At 41.5% G+C, this 23,287-nt stretch overlaps 2 protein-coding genes across 3 annotated transcripts in view; one reads left to right on the forward strand and one right to left on the reverse strand.

Moving 5' to 3' along the window:
* Positions 1-10,397: 10,397 nt before the first annotated feature.
* On the forward strand, positions 10,398-10,838 carry LOC131686948 (uncharacterized). Its single transcript, XM_058970979.1, has one exon. It carries the CDS (start codon positions 10,398-10,400, stop codon positions 10,836-10,838), a length of 441 nt encoding a protein of 146 aa, XP_058826962.1.
* Positions 10,839-17,196: 6,358 nt separating this feature from the next.
* Positions 17,197-23,287, reverse strand: part of LOC131690365 (insulin-like receptor) — a 122,616-nt gene continuing 116,525 nt past the window's right edge. The window contains exon 12 of one of the 2 annotated variants that reach the window (XM_058976076.1): positions 17,197-19,779. In XM_058976076.1, coding sequence (XP_058832059.1) covers positions 18,858-19,779 — 922 coding nt within the window. In that variant the 3' untranslated portion in view covers positions 17,197-18,857. The remainder of the gene's footprint in view (positions 19,780-23,287) is intronic. The other variant, XM_058976077.1, reaches the window with a different exon arrangement.

A 23,287-nucleotide genomic window follows, 5' to 3' on the forward strand; every position in this document is an offset into this window, starting at 1 on the left:
TGATTTTTTGATGAAAAGTTTTACCAACTTACATGCATTGATGTTTGACCAATGTTTGATCGTAACACCCTTTATTATGAAGCCACTCAGTGAATAATGGGAACCAATCCGAATATCGAAAATAAAAAAAAAACACGATTTTCTCCGTCATTTCCGATCGATGTAAATACTTTGAAATTTAATACTAGATCGTTGAAATCATTTTCAACCAAATAGTACAGAATTTAACCCATTAATGCCCAACTTACTATCCCAAATAATAGTTGAAGTTTCATAGCACGCTACAAGTACAATTTAAATTTTATGAGCGGTTATAAAACTGCCGTAAAACCTTAATTGTTACTAGGGATATATTTACTCCTATGTATTTATTTATTCCTTTATTACTTATATAATAGGTAATAAGAATAACTCCTACTACTCAATTAATATCGTGTAACAGACATTACCAATGAGTTGATATTGTACATATGAGTCAATATACGTTAGGTTAGGAAAGTAGAAGAAAAGTTGGCCTTTCCATGTGATGTCTGGACAGAAAACGAAAACTACAATATGCGCCAAAAATATATTATTGTGCCACAAATCGTGTTCGTGATGTAGTTCACAAAACAAAAAAACCGCGAATCAGTTACGCTTTTATGAACCAAATCACATTAACACATTACTACACGTGTCAAATTCGAAAGTGAGCTTAAGAATAAAATGTCACGATAACGTGCATATAAATTACGAAAATCGTTATCTTGAACGTAAATTACACTACTCCTGACTAAAATATCAAAAGTCGTGACTATGATCTTGAAAACATGAACATAAATCAGTTTACTAGGAACTAAAACATCACGATAACGTGAATAAAAATTACGGAAATTGAGACTGAGATTCTGAAATCATGAACATAAGTCACAAATCCATCACGGAATTCGTGAATAAAATATGACGAAAACGGTAATATAAATTACGAACATCGTTACTAAAGCCCTGAAATCATGAACATAAATCGTGCTACTCTTCCAGAACATTCCGATAGTATACTCATGAATAAAATATCACAGTAACGTGATGAGAAATTACGAAAATCGCGAATGAGCTCCTCAAATCATGAACATCGTGATAACGATATACTACAAACTAGTGTATCCCCAAAGTATGAATAAGAATCATAACAAAAACTAAACATGTCTAGGGAACAACCACAGTAACCCAACCAAATATTGCAATGTAACTAGTTTTTAGAAAACACACATAGTTTCGTGAATACGAGGTTTATTATCCATAATTTTAGGAACTTGATCACGATTTTCGCAAATCAATCGTGATTTCTTGTTCATGGGTGGATTTTTTTTTCCGTGTGTCAAGTTGTATAGACACGACCTGGTGGAATGAAAGAGAGATTTTCCCTTATTTCAAATTACTTCATTTTTCATATTTGACTGTCAAGTTTTGACAGAAAATAAAAAAAATAGTAGCAAGAGTAAAAGCCGATAAAGAACTCGGCACAGTGTAAGAATTATTGTGTATCGATTTTATTGGCTATTTTCGGCAAATTTAAGACTAAGAGACAACGAAAGCAATGAAAATGAAAGACGGATAGGTATTCTAGAGTGAATCAGTTATAAACTTAGAACGGAAAACTAGGACTAGGCAGGCTCATATGGACATGATCGAAAGGAAATGTGAAGAGTCCTTTGCCTTCTGCTAAGTAGGAGTTGGGTGTTGCACCCAAGTCTACCGCATGGTCATTGATAGAACATAACTCATCGTCATGTTTTACCGTCCGTTCTTAGTTCTCCGTTCTAAGTTTATAACTGACTCACTCTAGACTACCTATCCGTCTTTCAATTTTATTGCTTTCGTTGTCTCTTAGTCTTAAATTTGCCGAACATAGCCAAAAAATCGATACAGTAGAACCTTGCAGCAATTGAAACATAGTAATATAAGAATTATTGCAATACAAACTTAGAAGGAAACCAACAAAATGCAAACCAGACTCCATAAAACCATAGATAACAAATGTTTAGACTCGATTCGAAACGTGTGTAAATACCCGCTACTGAAGTTTCGAATATATCAGATGTCTGAAACACGTTTGGCAAACGTTCGTAGGTGGCGCATTGACCGATGAAATGCAATTAGAGTGCAGTTGTCAAACACGTGTAGCAAACAGTTGCGTAGATGGCAATAGTGAAACACGGATTTCCAACGTTTATCAATTTGAAAGTTTACACCGGGTTTTGAAGAAAAAATTTTCAAGCCTAAATGTCTGTTATCTGTGATAATACCTTCAACACCTATAAAAGTAACAGCAGAAAACGAAACACAAAACTTCCAGCAGACCGGATGCCCTCCACGTGTTCACGCATCACAAAACCCCCCCACCGATCGCAAATGTCCGCCGCTTCGCCGCATCACTCTCCCAGACAGGTTTCGGCGAGGCCGGCGGACAACGCGATCACCAATTCTACTGTGCGGATGATAGATGGTAGGTAACGAATAGGAAACTATCGGAACACCTCTGATTGTGCTCGGTCGGGTTCGCGGATGATTCGCACCGTACGTAACTCTGTCTAGGTTATAGGAATATGGATTTCGCTCTGTTCCGCAACAGAGCCTGTGTCCAAGCAAAACGGGCCCCTACTATTTCTCTTCATCCACTAAAAAAACGTACAACTAATACTAAATATCAATAAAAATAAATTAATTTACTATATACAATTTGGTTTCTCTCTTCGCGGTCCTTCTTTTTTTTCTCTCGATATCATCGCACTTGTATGACTTATCTGCTTTCTTTACGCTTTTGCTTGCTTTGTTTGTAATCGTGTGTGCTTGAATAAATAAATAAAATCTATTAGTTTTGCATCTCTTTTCAGCACGTTTTCTCTGTATTCTTTATTTTTACACATTAAGTTGCGCGGGTTTCGTTCTTTCTCTCATCCTTTCTGCTGATTATTCACTAACGTTCTATTGTTTGTATATAAAATAACGCGGAGGGAAAATAAATTAAAAAAATAATAACTGGTACGCTTCTTTTTAATTTAAAAAATCTGTTTGCATTTTTTCTTGTTTAAAAAAATTATTATCTATTGACGGGTTTTGCTCTGTTTGTTTCACTTTCTTTCTTTCGCTATTTGTGTTTGTGGTGTGTAAATGAGTGTATTACCGTGTTTGCTTTTTACATATTCATTTTTTTCTTCGTCTGTCAACGCGTGAGTTTCAGTGTTCAACCGGCTAGGCCACACTAGTATGACTTCGAACAAAAAAAACATCGTCCCTTCGATTATTTTTTTTTCTTTCCTAAAACAAAAACCTTATCTCATAAATCAACGAATTTACCACTAAAAATAACGTTATTACTTTGTATTGCAGGTTTTTCTTTTCTCTAATTATTCTTTTGTTTGTTTGTTTGTTTTGGGTTGGCCAACTGCTGCGCGTTTCGGTGAGTGCGTGCCCTGTCCTGCCCTGCTCGGCTCGGAGGATTCAAAACCGCCACGTTCACAGCGCACTCAAACGCCAAAAACAAAAATGATTGAAAATCGGTGTAGTAGTAGTAGTAGTACTTCCTAATTTTTGGGGGAGGAACTTTATATAAATCAGACTTCAATTTGTACCTCAAGAAATGTAGTTTATTCTTTTTTGCTTTAATTTTATAGTGTAACCTTTAAACGGATTGGATTGTTTATTTCCTGTTCAGCTTTCTTTTTTTTTTTGGCGCGAACTAAATATTCAACAGTGTCAATTTAAAGTATTTTTTTTCTTCTTTTTTTGTTTGTTTTCATTTCGGATTGTTATCGTTGTCTGTGTGGTATGTTTAATGATTGTAATCGATGGGGTGCTTCCGAATTTATTATGTACCTTGGATAGGCAACAAACGTTACCGCCTACTTTGATCGATAAGTTTTTGCTCTGTCCCAAAAAAGCGTTATTTTGAATTGTACGAAAAAATGCAGCTCAGTTCATTTCATTCTGCTTACGTAATATGGACACTGGTGCTCGGATCGATACACTATATACCGACTTGAAATCAGCATTTGACAGTCAACCACGCAATAATTTTGGAATGGTTGAAGTTAATAGGAGACTCAGCTGATCTGATTCGTTAGCTCGAATGATAATTGTTGGCAATCTACTTGTAGTAAAAATTGGATGAATGTTCTCTGCTTCATTTTCGAACGACTCGGGCGTTCCTCAGGGAAGTAATTTAGGGCCACTGTTATTCATACTCATTATTAATGATCTAGTTACAGTATTACCAACGAGGTGTCGCACATTCTACGCTGATGACGTTCAATTATACATGATCGTCAAGTGCATCAGAGATTGCTTTGCTGTGCAACAGTCCTTGGACACTTTCAATGACTGGTGCTGTTTAATCTCGCTAACAATTAGTGTTCACAATTGCGCTGTTTAAAGCAATAGCCAATTTCATACGACTACTGTGTTGGAGCAGCATCTTTAACGTGTGTGACATTGGATTGTGCAGTCACTTTTCAACCTTATTATCAATAAGACAAAACGTTAGATGGGAATCTTGTTTGCAATTCCGAAAGAATTTATTAACCCTCTCTGTTTCAGCTAACTGTACAGCGCTTTGTTATGTTCGAAATTGGATCCGTAGTAAGTAACATGGATAGCCCGAATTGAAGCAATTCAAAGAAAATTCGTTCGTTATGCATTAATACGCTTGCCGTGGCAGGCCCCTATTAATCGTATTATGTACTGCACTTCTTCTGAATATACTATTCAGCTAAATCTAGCCATTATCTCACAAAAATGTATAGTTGATGGGAATCGAGTTCCACAACCATGCACTGCTACGCCCCATGCAAAACTGACTCAGACATCACTTCGTTAAAAGTTTAATAACTTCTTTTAACAAAGCCAGCTTCACTAGCAGTCTCCGACAAAGTTGTAGACAATTAAATTATCTTTCTTATTTTCGCTTACAGTGTCAGTACGATGCATACAGTGCCACCTAGCGGCGAAAATGCGAGTTAGTGGGTTTTCTCCATGTAAATTGTCGAAAAATCCCATACAAACTTCGGGCACGTTGGTCCGGTAGCTAGACTTGTCCGATTTGCTTCAAATTTAGAGCAAGTACTCCTAATGGAACTAGGAATCGACTCAGGGGTGGGCCGATAGTTTTCAAAAATTCATCATTTTTCTGGGCACTCTACGCTTCATATTTGCCACATTCAACGAAGTGTTTGCGGCAGTCTTCCCAAATGAACATCGTACACAATAGAGCGAAGAGGTTCTGTGCTCATAATAAACCCACACTTCGTGTATGAACTCGAACACGCTATTTTGTACCGAAACTCGTGCACATGCTCGCCTGCACACCCGAACCCCATGTACGAACACGGTGTGCGTACACATTGGTTCGTGGCACCAGTATTCTTTCTCTCACTCTCATTATCACTAGCGTCGACTCTTTTTGGCCTTGTGCGAATCGTTCTCGTGTTCACGCCCGGTGTACGTACACGGATGTTTGAACTAGAGTTTGTACATCGTTCGCTTGGGTTCGATGTTCGAGGCGAACCTGTACATAGAAACGTAGCATGTTTGAGGTTGAACGTGTGCACGAAATTTTGCCCACAGGTACAAACTTGTCGATGTTCATGGGAAGTCTGGTTTGCGGATTTCGATTTCAACGTGTCATCCACTACGTCCAAGAACCGGCTATTGAAGATTTTCTGAGTGGTCATATGACAAGGAACTCAGGATCTCCGAAAAGCCTATGCATAAATCTCAGGAATGTCTGCCTTTTACCTTTATCGACTCCTTAAAGTATTTGGATCTCTCCAGCAAGATACGCAATTTGCTCTTCGTGTTGTCAGTGATGATGACTGTTGATAACATAAACAAGAAATACGAAAAAACGCCGTAGAAAATAACCCATTGAGTATTTTCTCTTGAAAATTTGGGTAGACGTAGTTTAGAGTGTATTGTTGACATTGTGTACATCGCTGTCAGTTGGTCGGTGTTAAGTCAGACCGAATTAAGTGACAAAGTATTAATTTCGAGAAAAACGAGTTTAAAGTTTGAATCGCAGCACCCTTTACGTTAAAATTGGAAATTTATTTTGGCCATAATTCTTGTTTATTGTTACATATTTCAAATCTGGCAAAAATCGAATGTAGCCAAAGAAATTCTTTATCCAGCGCTATCAATATCTCATTTTTTGATGTTTTGGGACTTACTCCGGTCTGACTTAACACCGACCAGTTGTTCGAAAATTGAAAAAAATCATCCGAAAAGCAACGTCGAGAATTGATTTTGCAAAAGCACCTGGAAAATTCTCAATTCTCTCATCGGCACATCGGAAAACAACTCGGAATCGGTAAGTTACTACTAAATTCTGAGCATCGAACGGAAGAAGAAATGCGGTCAGAATAGATGTTCTATTAGTGATCATGGTCACAAGCGTGTATTAAAAGCGCCTTAGCGGAATCCCAATGCTTTGGCCAGGGATGCGGCCAAAAACTTTAATCTGTCCAAGTCTTTCGTTTAGAGAGCCAAGAGACTGCAGACGTATAAAAATTGCAGAAGGCTCTAAATCGTAACGAACGGCAAAATACGGTGAGAAAGTCGCGGGCCCGGAAACTGTTCACCCAGCTGCTAACGAAGCCTCATCGTGGATGATGAGACTCTCGTCAACGCGAACTTCCGGCAGCTTCCGGGGCTACTGTTCTACACAAGGCACAGGTTTGATTTTCCAAAAATCGGAAGTAAGGAAGCAGAAACTCAATGTTTGCCAATAAATGCATGATTCGGTAAGCGATCTGCTCACATGGCAAACGGAGTGCGCCGTTCGCGACTACCTGGACTGTAAACGGGGAGATCTACCGCAAGGAGTATCTAAAGAAACGTTCGCTTCCTCTGATGACGCAACACGAGAGCCTTCAACGATCTTCTGGCCGCATCTAGCGTCGTGCCACAATTCAAATGTTATACTGGAATAGTACGAAGCCAACCCGGTTACTTTCGTACCCAAGGACATGAACCAGACGCATCGTAACGAAGGCCCATCGAAAAATACTGGGCAATTAGGAAGCAGGCACTACGGGAGCATCTCAAGTAGGTCAAATCCGAGAGAGACATTAAGAAAAAGAGGGTTTCCGTACAAAAGAAGTGGTAGCTATATGTTGTACAGAGGTAATGAGTGGAATTAAGCGTAAGGTGCGAGTGTGCGGTTATGATATTGAAGTTGAATGAAATAAAAATGTCAAAAGCTTCATAATGGCTTATATTTTATTGTCTGAAAATTTGAAAAGGATCGGTCCACTAGGTAATTTTCTACAGCGTTTTTTCCGTGATGCAATTTGATGTGGGACACCCTATAATGAACCATCACCTTCTGATGATTCCAAAAGGATTGTATCATACTGTGTCAGAAATGGGTTTCCCTTCATAACCGGCGGTGATGCAAATGCCCACCACCTCATTTGGGGCAGCTCAGATATCAATTTGAGAGGAACCGAATTGATGGAATGCTTAAGCAGTACAAATATGGAAATCGCCCAACATTTGCACAAGCTGGCAGAGAGGAGGTGTTAGATGTAACTTTGTGCTTTGACGGTATTACACTGGCTCGTACCAAACGAGTTCCAACCGTTATTGTCTGATCATAAATAACTCGTCTTTGACCATTCAAACGTCTCGCTAGATATCGTCACCTACGAACTGGGACCTCTATGAAGAGGGCTTGCCGACTAAGTGTCATGGGTATCCTCCGACGAAAGAAACTCCAAGTGACTTAGAAAAGGTCATGGATAAAACAAACTCACTCATAGTACCAACATACCACCAAGAGGCTGACCCGCTTCGTTCTATGCGTGCTTCTAGAGGAACACCTTGGTGGAATACCGAACTTGTTCGACTCAAAAGGATAGATAGAAGAGCTGGGAATTGCAGATGTAGGGACGGGTCGGAGGCATTTAGTCGCGTGTGATGATCGATGGCGAACAAGTGCATGTTTTACTTGCCGTCGATGCGGTATTTCGGAGAAAGGAGAACCAGTATCACAATTTCATCCTATCTCATGTCAGCCGGCCGCTGGCAAACATTCAGGTGACCTTCGACCCACGTAACCCCCCAACATTATGCAATCAAGCCGAAACGTCTTTTTCATACAAGATAGTATACAAAAAACATTCGTTTGGGAATGCGGAATGCTTTATTGACGATCAATTTAAACTCGTGACTTAACGGACGAACGTTCCTTTTTTCTCTACCCTGCTTCCAATTCTCATCATCCCCGTCCCTTGCTCTGTGTTTGATAATCATGGGTTTCACTTTTCGGCACACTGGTAATGATCTATGTGCACATGTTAAAATTGAATTTCTCTAGCGGTGTCCCTTATGCAACAAACAAGTTGGTAACTGTCATTATTTGATAACGAGCTGAAATATCTCCAATTTTTTTAGCAAAGAATAGACCCACTGAGTACCTGCTACCATGTCGTAAGAGGCGACTGCGGAATCCCTGAGTTAAAGAATCGCTTCGTGCCGAATACTGAAATTGAAAGGTTTATGCATCTAAACTGGCTAACATTGAGCGGTCCAATCAACCCAATTCAAATGTTTCTTCTGTTCCGAAAAATGGACGTCACCGAAAGGAAATGATTGCTGCGGCATCATTCACTGTGTAGAAATTGTTTCCAGAAAGGGCATCAAGCGAAGGAATGATCCATCCATCATCCAAGTTTTTATGTCGACGATGTAAAGAACGGTACCATACCTTGGTTTGCTATAAAGCGGAGAAACACACATACAGGACTGAAAATCTATCGAAAGAAGGAAGGGGTCATAGCTCTACTGACCAGGGTCTCTACAGCCAATGCCGCAGGTACATCGGTTAGCAGTAATACAGGGCGGTCGGGATCGAAAGTGCTTCTTGCCACAGCGGTAGTTCGCATGGTCGACGATTATACTCACGAGTTTCTGGTGAGAGCGCTCCTAGATTCCGGATTGGAATGCAATATTATTTTCAGCCAACTTTCACAGAAACTTCGAGTCAAAAGAATGTATACAAATAACCGGGGGCTTCTGCGACGCATCAGAGAAGGCTTACGGGGCCTGCCTATATTTACGCTGTACGGGTCAAGATGGCAAGATAGCTGTTCGATTGTTAGCAGCAAAGTCCAGAGTCGCGCCACTAGAGGATTTGAAGCGAAAGAAAAAGGCGCAGACCATTCCTCGTCTCGAGCTATCTTCAGCACTTCTTCTGAGTCATCTGTACGACAAGGTTCGTGATAGCGTTAAAATGCAACATAGAGCATACTTCTGGACCGATTCGACGATTGTGTTGTACTGGTTATCGTCACTACCATCCAGATGGCAAATGTTTATTGCAAATCGTGTGTCGGAGATCCAGCATATTACTAAGGAAGTTCGTGGAATCACGTGTCAGGTGCGAAAAACCCTGCCGACATCATTTCGCATGGGATGACTCCGGCACAGCTCCAGTATCAAAGAGTGTGGTTTGAGGGACCGTTATGGATGCTCCAAGATCGCAGTATTTGAAAGGTAGATACAATAGTTGAACAGATAGACCATTCATCGTTGGAGAAAAGGTCCATTGCACTGCCGACGACGACAGATTCTCCGAGTGATATCTTCACCCTGCGATCATCGCTTTCCGACCTCGTTCGTATTGTGGCACTCATCCGTCGTTTCATCCACAACACTCGACAACAACACGGTACCGGAAATCGCAGAGTCTGAGTCCTTAGTCATGACGAACACGAACAGTCTATGTTGGCTCTAGTTCGTCTCTCGCAGAAAGAATCGTTTGCTGCCGAAATTACAAAAAGGAAAACCAGTATCGTCATCATCAGAAATAATCCAGATCCTCCCCATTCTGGTCGAAGGACTATTGCGAGTGGGCGGCCGTCTACGTCACGCACCAATACCGATATCTCGAAAGCATCCATTCGTCCTCAGTCAACATCACCCCCTTAGTCAACTCATTGTAGTACACTATCATCTGAAGCATTTCCACGCGGGCTCGCAACTCTTGATTGCTAGCGTTCGAAAAAGGTATTGGCCTACTCGCATCAGACGTTTGGTCAACACAGTTATTCACGAATGCGTGTCGTGTTTTCGCAGCAGACCGCGTGTTTTAGAACAGCTAATGGCTGATTTACCATCTGAGCGAGTTACTCCTACACATCCGTTTCTGAAAATAGGTGTCGATTATTGCGGGCCGTTTCTGGTCATTTACCCCATCCGAAGGACTGCTCCAAGAAAATACTTCGTCGCGATTTTTGTGTGTCTGGTGACAAAGGCTGTTCACCTAGAGCTCGTTGGAGACCTAACGAGTGCAGCGTTCCTCGCTGCCTTTAAGAGATTCGTCGCTCGAAGAGGAATACCTGCATTGATGATGTGTGACAATGCTCAACTTTGTAGGCGCCAAACGTGAACTTGATGAGTTGGTTCAACTTTTCAATTCCGAGCAGTTTCAACAATCCGTAGCACGAGGAGCCCAGCACGACAGAATAGATTTTCGGTTCATCCCTCCAAGATCACCAAACTTTGGAGGGCTGTGGGAAGCAGCAGTAAAATCCTTTAAGGGACATTTCAAGCGCACAATCGGTAATCGAGTTCTGCAGCACGACGAGATGCAAACAGTAGTTGCACAGATCGAAGCGATTCTCAACTCTCGACCACTAACTTCAATTAGTCACGACACATCAGATTTCGAGGCTCTGACTCCCGGTCACTTCCTGATCCAGCGACCGTTAACGGCGGTTCCCGAGCCCAGCCTGGAGGATGTTCCAGAAAATAGGCTAACTATTTGGCAGAGGTCGCAAGATGTCGTTCAACGCATATGAAAGAAATGGTCCACACAATATCTATCCGATCTTCACAACCGAACAAAATGGACTCGTCAACGGGACAACATTTTTGTAGGCACCATGGTTTTAATAAAAGAAGACAACCTACGTCCATTAAAATGGCGACTGGGTCGTGTCTCCAATATCGTATTCGGCGCAGACGGCAACATTCGTGTCGTTGCAATTCGTACGAAGGACGGTCTATATGAGAGAAGGATCTCTAAAATGTGCGTGCTTCCGATTCGAGATAATAGAGCATCGCCAAGCCCCGATGATGATTAATTCTACTCGCCCCCCTACACTGAACACCATCTGCCTATCTATTTACTGAGTCTACTATCTTCAAATCCGCAACAAGCGTGAAACATATCACCGGGAATCCAGGACACATGTATCCACATGGCAACCTCGTCAACGATCATTCGCAAGCCCCCATTGGGGCACATTTGGCAGCTAGCGGCACTTTGTAGCCGTGAATGCCAGGGGGCGAACCACAAGTTCTGTTCAACCCACCGAAGTCTATCAATGGTTCCCTAGTGGAGGAAACCACTAGGGTTGCGAACACCAATCTACATCTATGGTCCTGGATGGTGGCAACCCAAGAAGTCTCGCGAGCTGCTTTCATCATCTAACTGCAACAATTTCGAATACAACAGCCCCCATGGGGGCAACTGTCGGCAGCGTGCGTTGCATCCTAGCGCGTATGCTACGCGGGCCGACCCTTAAGTTACGCTATACTCCCATGTTTGTTTTCTGGATTCCAACTGCTTTATATTCTCCAACAGATTCAATCGTTCATGGACTTAGTTATGACTCCGTAGAATACTCATCCTTCACCACATTTCAACACTACGCGGCGCGCTAAAAGGCAGTTGGCCCGACATAGATAAGCATTCAAGGCCCCCAAGGGCAATCTTGGCGTCTGAATGGAAGCTACTTCCATTATCCAGCCAGGGAGCCACCTTTAAGTTACGTGCTACCTGTTCACGCTCGAGTTCCAGATTAAGTCGTTCTATTCTTCCGCAGGTTCTGGCAGTCAACAACAGTGCACGGATCCATCGAAGACTAGATTGTCTTCTCATTTTACAACACGTCTTGTTCAAATTATAGAACCACTACCATTTTGTTTGAATAGAGTAAATTCGAGACCACTGTCTAGCCTGCGTTTCACCCTTAACTTCAGTAGCGGTGCTCGCGGAAGACAAGGTCTCCATCCTAACGACTATCGCCATAGTCAGACGCCATATCATATCGGTTTAACGGTTAAAGCTCGCGGAAGACAAGGTCTCTGTCCTAACGAAGACCAGAGAGTAGGTTCTAGCAACAGTCAATTCGAGGTTAACAGACTATTTCAAGAACGTGGAGTCGTGGACCGTTTTTATATGCTGGCTAAAGTGACCGAAGATTTATCTATATCAGCCATCACTGCTAACAACATAAAGTTCGGTTAGCAGATCCGGAGTCTTTCAAAACTCACACTATCGATTTGCTTCTTGGTGGGGAGTTCCCTTTCGATTTGTTTCCGATTGAAACGACAAATTGCACTTGGTGAACATGCCTTCAATCGTTGAGTCGGTATTTGGATGGTTGATGACTAGTCGGTGTGAATGGACTCAAAATGAGTGCGGCGATCGAAGATCTCATGAACAAATTGTGAGAGTGGCGTCTTTGCTCCAACTATTCAGTTGAGGAAACTAGATGCGAAGAATATTTATTTAGCTAAGTCGATAAAGCGAAAGGAGGATGGTCAATATTTGGTTGTTTTACCAAAATTTCAGGATGGCTCGGCTAAATTGGGTACGTCGTGATCTACTTGCTTTCGACGTCTGATGCTGCTCTCGAATAGCAACTGGCACAAGATTAGGCGTCAAAGATGGAATACCATACACTTATCTCCGGTTGCCAGGATCGTGGAAATTCGAGAAAGATTACTGAAGACCCACCTGATACTAGTACTATCTATTATCTTCCGCATCACCCAGTAATAAAGGACTCGATTACACCAACCCCTTGTCGGAGTGGTTTTAGACGCGTCCAGCAAGTCGTCCACAGGAGTGACTCTGAATGGGCCAGTCATCCAGGACAATACCCAATTATTTCAATCGCGGATGTTGAGAAGATATTTCGACAAATTTTGATGGATCCTAACATGCCGTTATAAAGGATTTTTTGGCGCTTTTCGCCAGACCAACCGGTAGAAACGTACGATCCATGGACCGTTTCTTACGATACGGAACCGGGTCGATTTTTTGGCCACCAGAACCCTCAAGAAGTTGTCTATCGACGAAGCGGCCTCCTTTCCTCTGTTGGATTACTAAGAACGTCTCAACCTCACTTATGAGTCGATTTTGTGGACGGTTTCCAAAACGGTTCTGCAATGGTCCGCGTACTGTCACCGAATATCTGAGCGACGTTTGCGACTCAGAACTATCATTGTAGGCATATGCCAGGGATTCAGGGCACAGCGGATCAACTCTCCTTTGTGTTCGATCCGGGTCAAATTATATTAGATTCAGCATGTTGGGAATGCCCATTATGGCTGCTCGAAGGTTTCAATTCATGGCCAATGCAATCAGAAACTCCACCAGATTACGATGCACATGGAGAGAGTAAAACCCGTCGTAGCTGTGGTAGTTCCTGTGAAAACGTTTAACGATTAGTATTTTGAACAGTTTTCGGAATATACCAAACTCATCCGTGTCACGGTATAATGTCGGAGATATTTAAAAAACCTTCAATTACGGTCTGTATCACGTACCACCCAGGAACCTAGCGAAGCAGAAATGAGTCTTGTTCAGCTGGTACAGTAGAAGGGCTTTTCGCATGGAACTGATAGCACTTTTGATAAACGGACCAGTTCACCGTGGATCCAAATTTTGCGGAAGAGTATAGAGCGGGCTTTGCCGTCCCTTCGATCGTATCTGCGCGTTAAAGATCATAGTGCCAGTTCTTCAAGTGTAGCCTAAACATCACCAGCAAACAACAAAATTGATAATGTAAAAGACGGTTTCTATGATGACTCACCATCGGAATCCCAATTGCACAGGTCGAAAAAGGAAGAACTCTTTCGTCTAGTTACTGAAAAAGAGCCTTCACTTAACCAACAACGAGCTAAGGTTCTAGCAGCAACCAGAGGCATGACACATATTTTGCACAAAAATATACGTGCTCCCAAATCGACCACAATTTGAATTACGGTCGACATTTCTCCGATGTCATTGATGTCAGGACCTTCCGAGGATCGCACGTCGACTTCGACAATTATTTCCGGTATCAGGCGTGACAGAACCATGCGACCAAATATAAAGCACGACACATTACGACTATTACGAAGAATGTGCCCAGGTGCTCAATGAACGAGTCGAAGAACGGCCAACTAGAAATAACCAGAGCGCAGCATGGCAGCAGGTCCATGAAGCGATCAGTACAATATCCTCACAAGTGATGGGTATTACACGTGTAAATCTATAGCATGACCAGTCCGATTAAACAAAAAACAGGTTAACTGGGGGTAATCTAGAAAAAAGATCATTAGCGTAAAAAATCGTGGGTACGACGAAAAGATACTCACGGAGGCAAAAGAAAGCCTTTCCATCAGAAAAGTTCTTCAAATTGATCACCAATGCAGGAAGGTAAAAAACCTCGTCATCGATCATGATCAACGTCTGGGACGGGAATGTGTTGACATGTTATGAATCCACTGACGCTAGACGAAGCACAATAAGCTATTCGATGGCTGTAAGTCTGCGGGGAAGAAAGAATCCCGGCAGTACTTCTAAAATCCGGTAATGATGAGGCTTACGATGCAATAATTGTAATGATCTCGGGTGGAAGTAGAAATAGATATGTCTTCTTTACAAAAGTAGCCTCAGGTTCTTGTTTAATAAATAACGAGATATTACCCAAGTAACCATAAGTATTAAGCCATAGCACAACATTGGCTATACATATGCACTAATATTGCATTGAAACTCTATTGTAGCCCTAACAATGCAATAAAATATTAGAATCATACATGCACATCGATACAACCGAAATATAGCATTATCACTTGCTCTGTATAATATGTAGATTTAAAACAGATGTTAGACTACGTTATAATGCTTATTGGTTATTTTGGTATGATCCTCAACACTCCCTACAAGGTACTTTGCCGTACACCATTTAATAGACAGCACCCGTCGCCGTTTAATCCTTTGCCGGTGAGAGGTTTTCGAGAAGAACTATCAACAAACAAACCAGATGTTTACTTTGCGACAAATTCTGAACAGAGATGCCTGATAGAAGTCTGGGAAAAAATTAGATTAGGACGTAGATAACAATGAAAAAAATTTCTTTGGGGTTTTTCTCTTCTATTAATTACTTGGTCGTTTCAACATTTACTAACTCAACTCTTTGCATAATATTCAAGTAAAAACCGTCAGCTTTCAATATGTGCTTGAAAATTAGTACTGTGTCATACTGCCCATAATCACCAGTCAGTCCCATTTTCTATGCGGGATTTCCTATCTATATGGGACTGACTTGAGATTATGGGAAGTATAGTGTCGTCGTAATAATCGAAAGAGATAATAATAGGTCCCAGCCCTGTCAAAACTGACAAAGCAACAACAAAAAGAGTTCTTTCGAACAAACTTTATCTGAATTATAGTTTGATTCGCCTTTCTCCTCCTTCGCCTCTTTGTGCAAAATTGTGCATATCTTGGTGCACAGATCTTTCTCCTTTTCGTTTTCAAGTTTCTCTTTGTATGGGTGATCTGCACATCGCAATGTTTGCGTCCTATTTCAAATTTTCTCCAGAAATCTGTGTTTCCATTCCAAAACCAACATCTGTGATGCCTAAAATTGAAAATAGTTAATAAATCTGTGACATTACAGAAAATTCTTTGAATATCGCAACCCTGATCCGGAATACATTTCGAGAATATAATTATGTAATCATCGGCTTGTGGATTTCAAAGTAGAGTACGATTCAGTGAAGCATATGCTGAACATAGTTTTACCACATATAACAGACGTTTAGGCTCGATTCGAAATGTGTGTAAATACCCGCTAGAGAAATTCCGAATGAATCTGACATCTGCAATACGTTGGTAGGTGACGCAGTGATCGATGCAATGCAGTTCGAGTGTAGCTGTCAAACATGTGTAGCAAACAATTGCTTAGATGACAATAGTGAAACTCTCATTTCCAACGTTGCTCAGTTTGAAAGTTTACACAGGTTTTTAAAGAAATTTCTCCTAGCCTAAATGTCTGCTATCAGTGGTTTTACTTTTTACGTCAAACTGATTGAGCTGATTCGTCTGACGTTGGTAAAGTGAATTTCAAGTGTCAAAATACCGAGAATGACATCCGACTCGTTTGTGACGTTAGATGGATTGAAGCGCTTTCTATTCGTTTGTTCAACATAGCTTTCGACGGTGCTAGACGAAGATCTATTGCGCGAAGGAACGGAACCATAATCACGAGATCTCACGAGTACTTATTGGTTTCACGGACGATATTAACATTAACCGCGTTGATCGCAGAGCAGTGCAAGAGTCATTTGTACTTTTTAGATGGAAGGCAGTGAGGAGTCGGACTGGCTATAAACTCTCACTAGACGAAGTACATAGCAGCTGATAGAGAGTGAGCCAATCGTAACAGTGTTGGTGGCAAAATGAACATGGATGGGATACGGATACTCTGTGCAAATCCTTGATACTTCCTATTGCTCTGAACGCCAATAAAGCATTGAAAAACCCAGACTATTAGAAGATTAGAGCCGATGTCTTCAACATCGCTTAACTTTTAAACCAGCTTCACCATTACGTTTAAACCTGACTTAAGCATTAAGCGAAGATGAAGAAATCGGCCCTTAGTGTATTTGAGAGACCTCTGCCCTCAATACTCGGCGGCACAATGAAGAATGATGTCGGATATCGCCGCATGAACCAACTGTATCAAAATGCTGACATCAAAAGGCTGATAAATCACCTCATACTACAGATTCCAACGACACTGTAATGAATCAGTAGATTTCAAGAGTTTACATCCATCGTTTTAAACTGCTCGTGTCGATGCGCTTTGGACAACTTTAAGTGCCTCAAAGATTCGTGTACTTTGATTCTCAGTTATACGTAAGAAATTGACTACAAATTCTGTTCTGGTTATGATCGTGGAACCTCAAAAACTGATCTCGAGAACAAGATAGTCGAGACGCAGAAACTTACAATAAAGTCAATCAAATTTGAATAACTTGTGATATTCCGTTCATAGAAATTCACTGCCTATAATCGCAAGTGAATCCCTTGTAGATGGCGAATCCCATAGAAAGCGGGACTTGCGATTTGGAACAGTTTATTCCCTTACTGAGTTCAACAAATCACTTTAGCTCCGCACAGCAAGTTGGGGCCAACTACAGGACTTTGATAGTGTAGATCCTAAATATATTTAAAAGAATTTGGAGAAGGTAGAATATTTGATCCAAACAACCTTACGCCTTAATGATGTTATTTCAGGACACGTATCTCTGCGGGCCCATCGACTAAGCTGGGACATCATACAGACCTACATTAAAATTAAAAAACAACAGAAAAATCGTATCAGGGAAAGCCTCTTAATCCTACCAGCGCCACCCGAAAGCACCCCAAACGATGGCGATGTGATTACGAAAGTATGGAAACGGAAATCTAGTTTTTCAACATTACAAAAAGTTTTTATGTTGATTAAAAAATAGGCAACGAAATCCAATCTCCGAAACTAAACATATTTACACTGTTTTTTTCTTTTCCTCATATTCCTCTCAATCTCTCTATTTTTTGTTTCTCTCTCTCTCTCTCTCTCGCTCTTTCTCTTTCTCGGTAGCTCTATTTCATTTTATCTATCCTACAACTGTTTCAAACTTTCGCTAGTTTTTTTTTCTTTCTCAAAAAGATTCCTTAAATAATATGAACATAATCAACATTTTTTTTGCTCTCTTTCTTTTTTCTTCTCTTCTTCTTTATAGCGAACTTGCGCCTTACACCAGCTATTACTATAATCCTATTCACAACTGTGTATGTATGTATTTGTGAGTGTGTCTGTTTCTGTGATTATTCTCATGTTTGCGAATGTTTGCGTGTATGTGTATGCGTGTGTGCGGGTGATTTTTTATTTGCTTTCGCTATGCTACTCTGGTGGGATGGAAATTAGAAACAAAAAAAAAACAAAATAAAAAAAAACTTATGTAAAAGAAAAATATATATATTGCTTCTAGCTGTCGGTCAGTCTGTTGCTTCTAGTTATTGTTTGTTTTTTACTGCTACTTCTGCTCTGGAAGTGTTTCTGTGTGTGTATATATGAGTGTTTGTGTAAGGGGTGCACATGTCCGTAATAAATAATCTAGTGAAAAAATTTATATTACTATAAAAAACAATGGTAATTTCATATTTTATCGCGCGCGCTCTCTCTCTCTCGTTCCTCTCTTAATATGCCGGCCTAAAAACGGAAATCTTTTTCAAAAGACGAAAAGAGAAGGTCAATTTTGTTACGACTACGCAGTTGGCTATGATCGAAAGGGCGGAGCACCCGATTAGTGATTTCTGGTTTTGTGGGTAATGCGTGTATTGGTGCGGGAAGGGAGAGAGTGGTCAGTTAGCCTCTTTTTGGTTTCGTGTGTGTGTGTGTATGTGTGGTGTTTCTGAGTGAGTGTTGGAGGTTGGAAGCTAAACAACAAACAAGAAACAAGGGGCACCTTTCTGTATATTAGTGTAATGAGTGATTGAATGTGAGTATGTATGGGTTGATGGACTTAAAAGATTTACTGGTTAAAAAGGGTTTTTTTTGTTTTGAATACTTGTTTACTTCCTCTGCTATCTATGGCCCATCATTGCGAGTGCCTAAGGCTAGCCTGTATCATTTTCAGTTTGCGTCCGCCAGCTATCGGCGGACGAGCGGAACTGTTAAAATGTGGGTGTGTGTGTGCACCGTCGGTTGGCCCACACACGGAACTGTGTGATTTCCTGCTTAACTGCTGTTCTGGGTGGCCATGTTCTTTCACGCTTCGCCGGTCGAACCCTGCGTAGGGGACCAAAGAACAGCTCGTTCGACGAATCCGTTCCTCAATCGAGGAGGAACTACAGTTTTACTACCTTCCGAATGTTCTTGCTGTTGCGCCGGAAGCACGACACGCCCATTAATTCTACTACCTACGGTTGCTGATGTTGGTGCGGCAATTGCTGCCGAAATTCTACTGCTATCGGTACTGATCGCGTCAAACTCCTTCCCATAGGGATCCGAGTCAATGTCGATCAGATGCTGCTGTTGTCTATTGAGGGACTGTTGCTGTTTATGTGGTGGCGGAGGGATCATCGGAATTGAACCGAACCCCCCACTGCCACCATTGCCGGCACCGAAACCACTGCTCAGGGTATCACCACCTGTCAGCACTGCCCCGGGAGCACTGTTTACATAGTCATGTTGCAAGACGTTACCTGGAAATTCACTGCTGCCACTTCTTCGCCTGTCCTGACTGGCACGACTATTCCCTGCCGCTGCTCGGTGGTTTCGTGATGCTCCTGAATAGCCGGGACTAACGCTTCTACTTTTGACCCTGCTATGTCTGCTATTGCCACTGTGTTCAAATTCTCTATTCCTGCTGTTACTGCGACGACCTCGGGCACGGTCACGCCCAGTTGCCGCCACCGCGGCATTCGCTGTCATCAATACTGCACTTGCTCCTCTCGTTTCATCCACCACCCTTAGTTCCGTTGCTTCGGATGGCGCTCCTATCGCTGTTACGTGACCTTCCGCAGCCTCGTCATCATCATCATCATCACCTCCGTCGTCATCGTTATTACCACTGTTGTCACTGTCCTCCTCAATTGGTTCCTCTTCTTCGGCTATGGTATCATCAATATCTCTACTAAGATATGATATGGCTAATGAATCACAGATCAATCGGTTACCAAGTTTCTCCCTGGAAAGAAAGGTCAAAAAAGAAAGTCGAAATTGGGAAACCTAGGAGACTTTTCGGACCTCTAGCGTGCTGTTGGCGATGGCGAGAAAGGTGTGCAGTCCGAAATGTGTATTCATTTTGGGTGATCCTGAAGAGTTAGCGCTTGTCAGTTTGTGGGTGTGTCTGTCGTGTAGGACGTCGGATGGTCTATTTGTTTGCCTTTGGCACCGTGGATGTTTGACCAATTTGGTATCTATGAATTCAGTAAACCACAATGGGCGAGTGACCAAATGGTTAAAGCCCCAATAAACAAAAAAAGTAAACAACGAATACAGTAACCCATAACCTCAGCATTTAAGGAACTAAAACAAACTATGAAAGGATATGCAAATCGAAAAATTTAAGTAAACATATAAGTTTAGACATCATAGAGTCAAATGGTCAAAGAATTGTAGGACTAAAAGCATCAATAGCTCAATTGAACGCCTGGAGCTATATTTATTTTTTTATTTGTTGTGTTAACGCCAACAGACCCTGTTTTATTCGGTAGCTCTTGAATTGGCACATGTATAGTTTTCGCGGATGAAATTAATGATTGCGTGCGTATATTTCAAAGCGTATATTATAACTGACTGCTCTTTCTCTTTTTTACTCTATATTGCTGCCGAGGGGCGATTCGATGTCAATTAGTATGCGCAATCATTCTCCCCCCGTTGACTCCACTGGATCAACCGACGGAAGAAGACAGATCTTCGTGATGACTCGTCGATATTCGCCAGATGATATCTTGACGGTCACAACTCGTACTACACCCTTGTCTCCTGGGTGAGTGGCAATAATCCGTCCGATATGCCATCGATGGGGTGGTACGTTTTCATCTTTCAGTACGACGAGTGCCCCTACTTCGATCTTGGTTACTCTACTGTTCCACTGTGGTCGGGATTGTAAATGATGCGCATATTCTGCCGGTCAACGCTTCCAGAAATGCTCCTTTTGTTTCTCCAACCGCGCGCTTTATATGATGCTTTGCCGATTTTACACCAGCCTCCCATATACCTCCAAAATGAGGGCTGCGTGAAAGAATGAAATGCCACTGAATTCTTTTAGCAATGCAAAAATCGTTCAGTTCAGATTGGTGGGTTTGCTCTTCAAAAAGTTAATGATTTGCACCCACAAAGGTTGTCCCATTGTCTGAATACATGTAGCTAACAATACCACGTCTGCTAATAAAGCGTTGCAGTGCAGCTACAAAATTTGCGATAGTTAAGTTAGAAACCAGTTCGATGTGCATGACCTTTGTTGCCATACAAACAAATATTGCAATGTAGGCCTTGTAAGTCACCGTTTTCCTGCCAGCCTCCTTAAGCAAAAAGGAGTCAGCATAATCAACTCCTGTATTTGAAAACACTGGCGATGGAGTTACACGATGGTCAGGCAAGTTTCCCATGAATTGGGTTACCGATCGTGGATTATGTCTAACGCAAACAAAGCAACCTCTGATAATTCGTTTATTTGTTTCACTTTCACAGGCCAGAAGCGTTCGCGGACGATTGACAGCAAACCTCGCTGCCCCACGTGCAGATGATCTTCGTGTAATTGTCGAACAAGGATGAGTGTAACGTGATGCCTAGACTGCCCAGAAAAATGATGAATTTTTGAAAACTCAATCGGCCCACCTCTGAGTCGATTCCTAGTCCCACCAGAAGTACTTGTACCAAATTTGAAGCAAATCGGACAAGTCTAACTACCGGACCAACGTGCCTGAAGTTTATATTGGATTTTTCAACAATTTACATGGAGAAAACTCACTAGCTCGTATTTTCGCCGCTAGGTGGCACTGTATATATCGTATTATCACTGTAAGTGAAAATAAGAAAGATATTTTAATTATCTACAACTTTGTCGAAGACTGCTAGTAAATCCGGCTATGTTAAAAGAAGTTATTAAACTTTTAACGAAGTGATGTCTGAGTCAGTTTTGCATGGGGCCTAGCAGTGCATGGTTGTGTATCAGTACTCGAGTCCCACGAACTATATATTTTTGTGAAATAATGGTTAGATTTAGCCGAATAGTATGTTTACAAGAATTATAGTAAATAATACGAGTTATGTTTTGGTTAGAAAATTTTAGTTCCACCTGTGACCGCATAGAGGGCGCCACTACAAACTTTTCATAGAAGAGAGATAGAGTATCAAGATGTTCAGAAGAAATACTGAAAAATGCCTGTTCTATAACTTTGTAGAAGACACCCAATTTCTATCTCTCTCCGTTGAAAAGTTAGTATTGGCGCCCTCTATGCGGTAACAGGTGGAACTAAAGTTTTCTAATCAAAGCATGACTCGTATTATTTACTATAATTCTTCTGAACATACCATTGAGCTAAACCTAACGATTATTTCACAAAAATGTTTAGTTCGTGTGAATCGAGTACTGATACACAACCATGCACTGTTAGGCCCCATGCAAAACTGACTCAGACATCACTTCGTTAAAAGTTTAATAACTTCTTTTAACAAAGTCGGATTTACTTTTAGTCTTCGACTAAGTTGTAGACAATTCAATTATCCTTCTTATTTTCACTTACAGTGATAATACGATGCATACAGTGCCACCTAGCGGCGAAAATGCGTGCTGGTGGGTTTTCTCCATGTAAATTGTTGAAAATTCCCATACAAACTTCAGGCCCATTGGTCCGGTAGTTAGACTTGTCCGATTTGCTTCAAATTTGGTGCAAGTACTCCTGGTGGGACTAGGAATCGACGCAGAGGTGGGCCGATAGGGGTCATTTTTTTCCTGTCACCCTAGTGATGCCTTTCCGGTAATAGAAGCTAGTGCTTTCCTTTGTAATCGATCGACGAATTTTTTAGCCGCCCTCCTACTCTAATTAATCCATTTGCGTCGAGAATCGGTACCAATCCACTGTGGTCGTGTCGTTTGCTGGAGCCACTGGATAGTGATATGAAAAGAGTGCCGAATGATTCCCGCTGAACTGATCTTATGATTGTGTGAAGTGATGAGGTAATTTCCTCGGCATTTAGAGGAGACACATCTCGAATCTTTGTACGAGCATTCCTAATAAATCTCAATACTTATGCTTGGGCTCGTTGTAAGCGTCGAAAATTACTTAGTCGAATCGAGTTGATTAATAGCTCTCGCTGAACAGCAGCATACACCGTCACTGGTTTAAATTCAGGCAAGTTACATTCGTCGATGTCTTTCATGTCCTCTACGAGTGTATCTGATGCTGCCCATAGTGTTGGTGACCCTGCCCACCACAGTTCAAGTTGTAAAAGATCCTCCGGCATCGCACCACGCAATATTACGTCAGCAGGATTTAGTTCTGAAGGAATGTATCGCCAGCGATATTCTGGCAACAATTCGATGATAGCTGTAACCCGATTCGAAACAAACTGGTTCATAGCAAGCGGCGATTTTTACTACTACTTGTGAATCACATCAAAGTGTCACCCGATGGAACGAAATTTTTATCGCCGCCAAAGTTTTGCTAACGAGTTGAGCTAAAAGTAAA

Source organism: Topomyia yanbarensis, chromosome 3 (assembly GCF_030247195.1).
Source record: "Topomyia yanbarensis strain Yona2022 chromosome 3, ASM3024719v1, whole genome shotgun sequence".
Taxonomy (NCBI): Eukaryota; Metazoa; Arthropoda; class Insecta; order Diptera; family Culicidae; genus Topomyia; species Topomyia yanbarensis.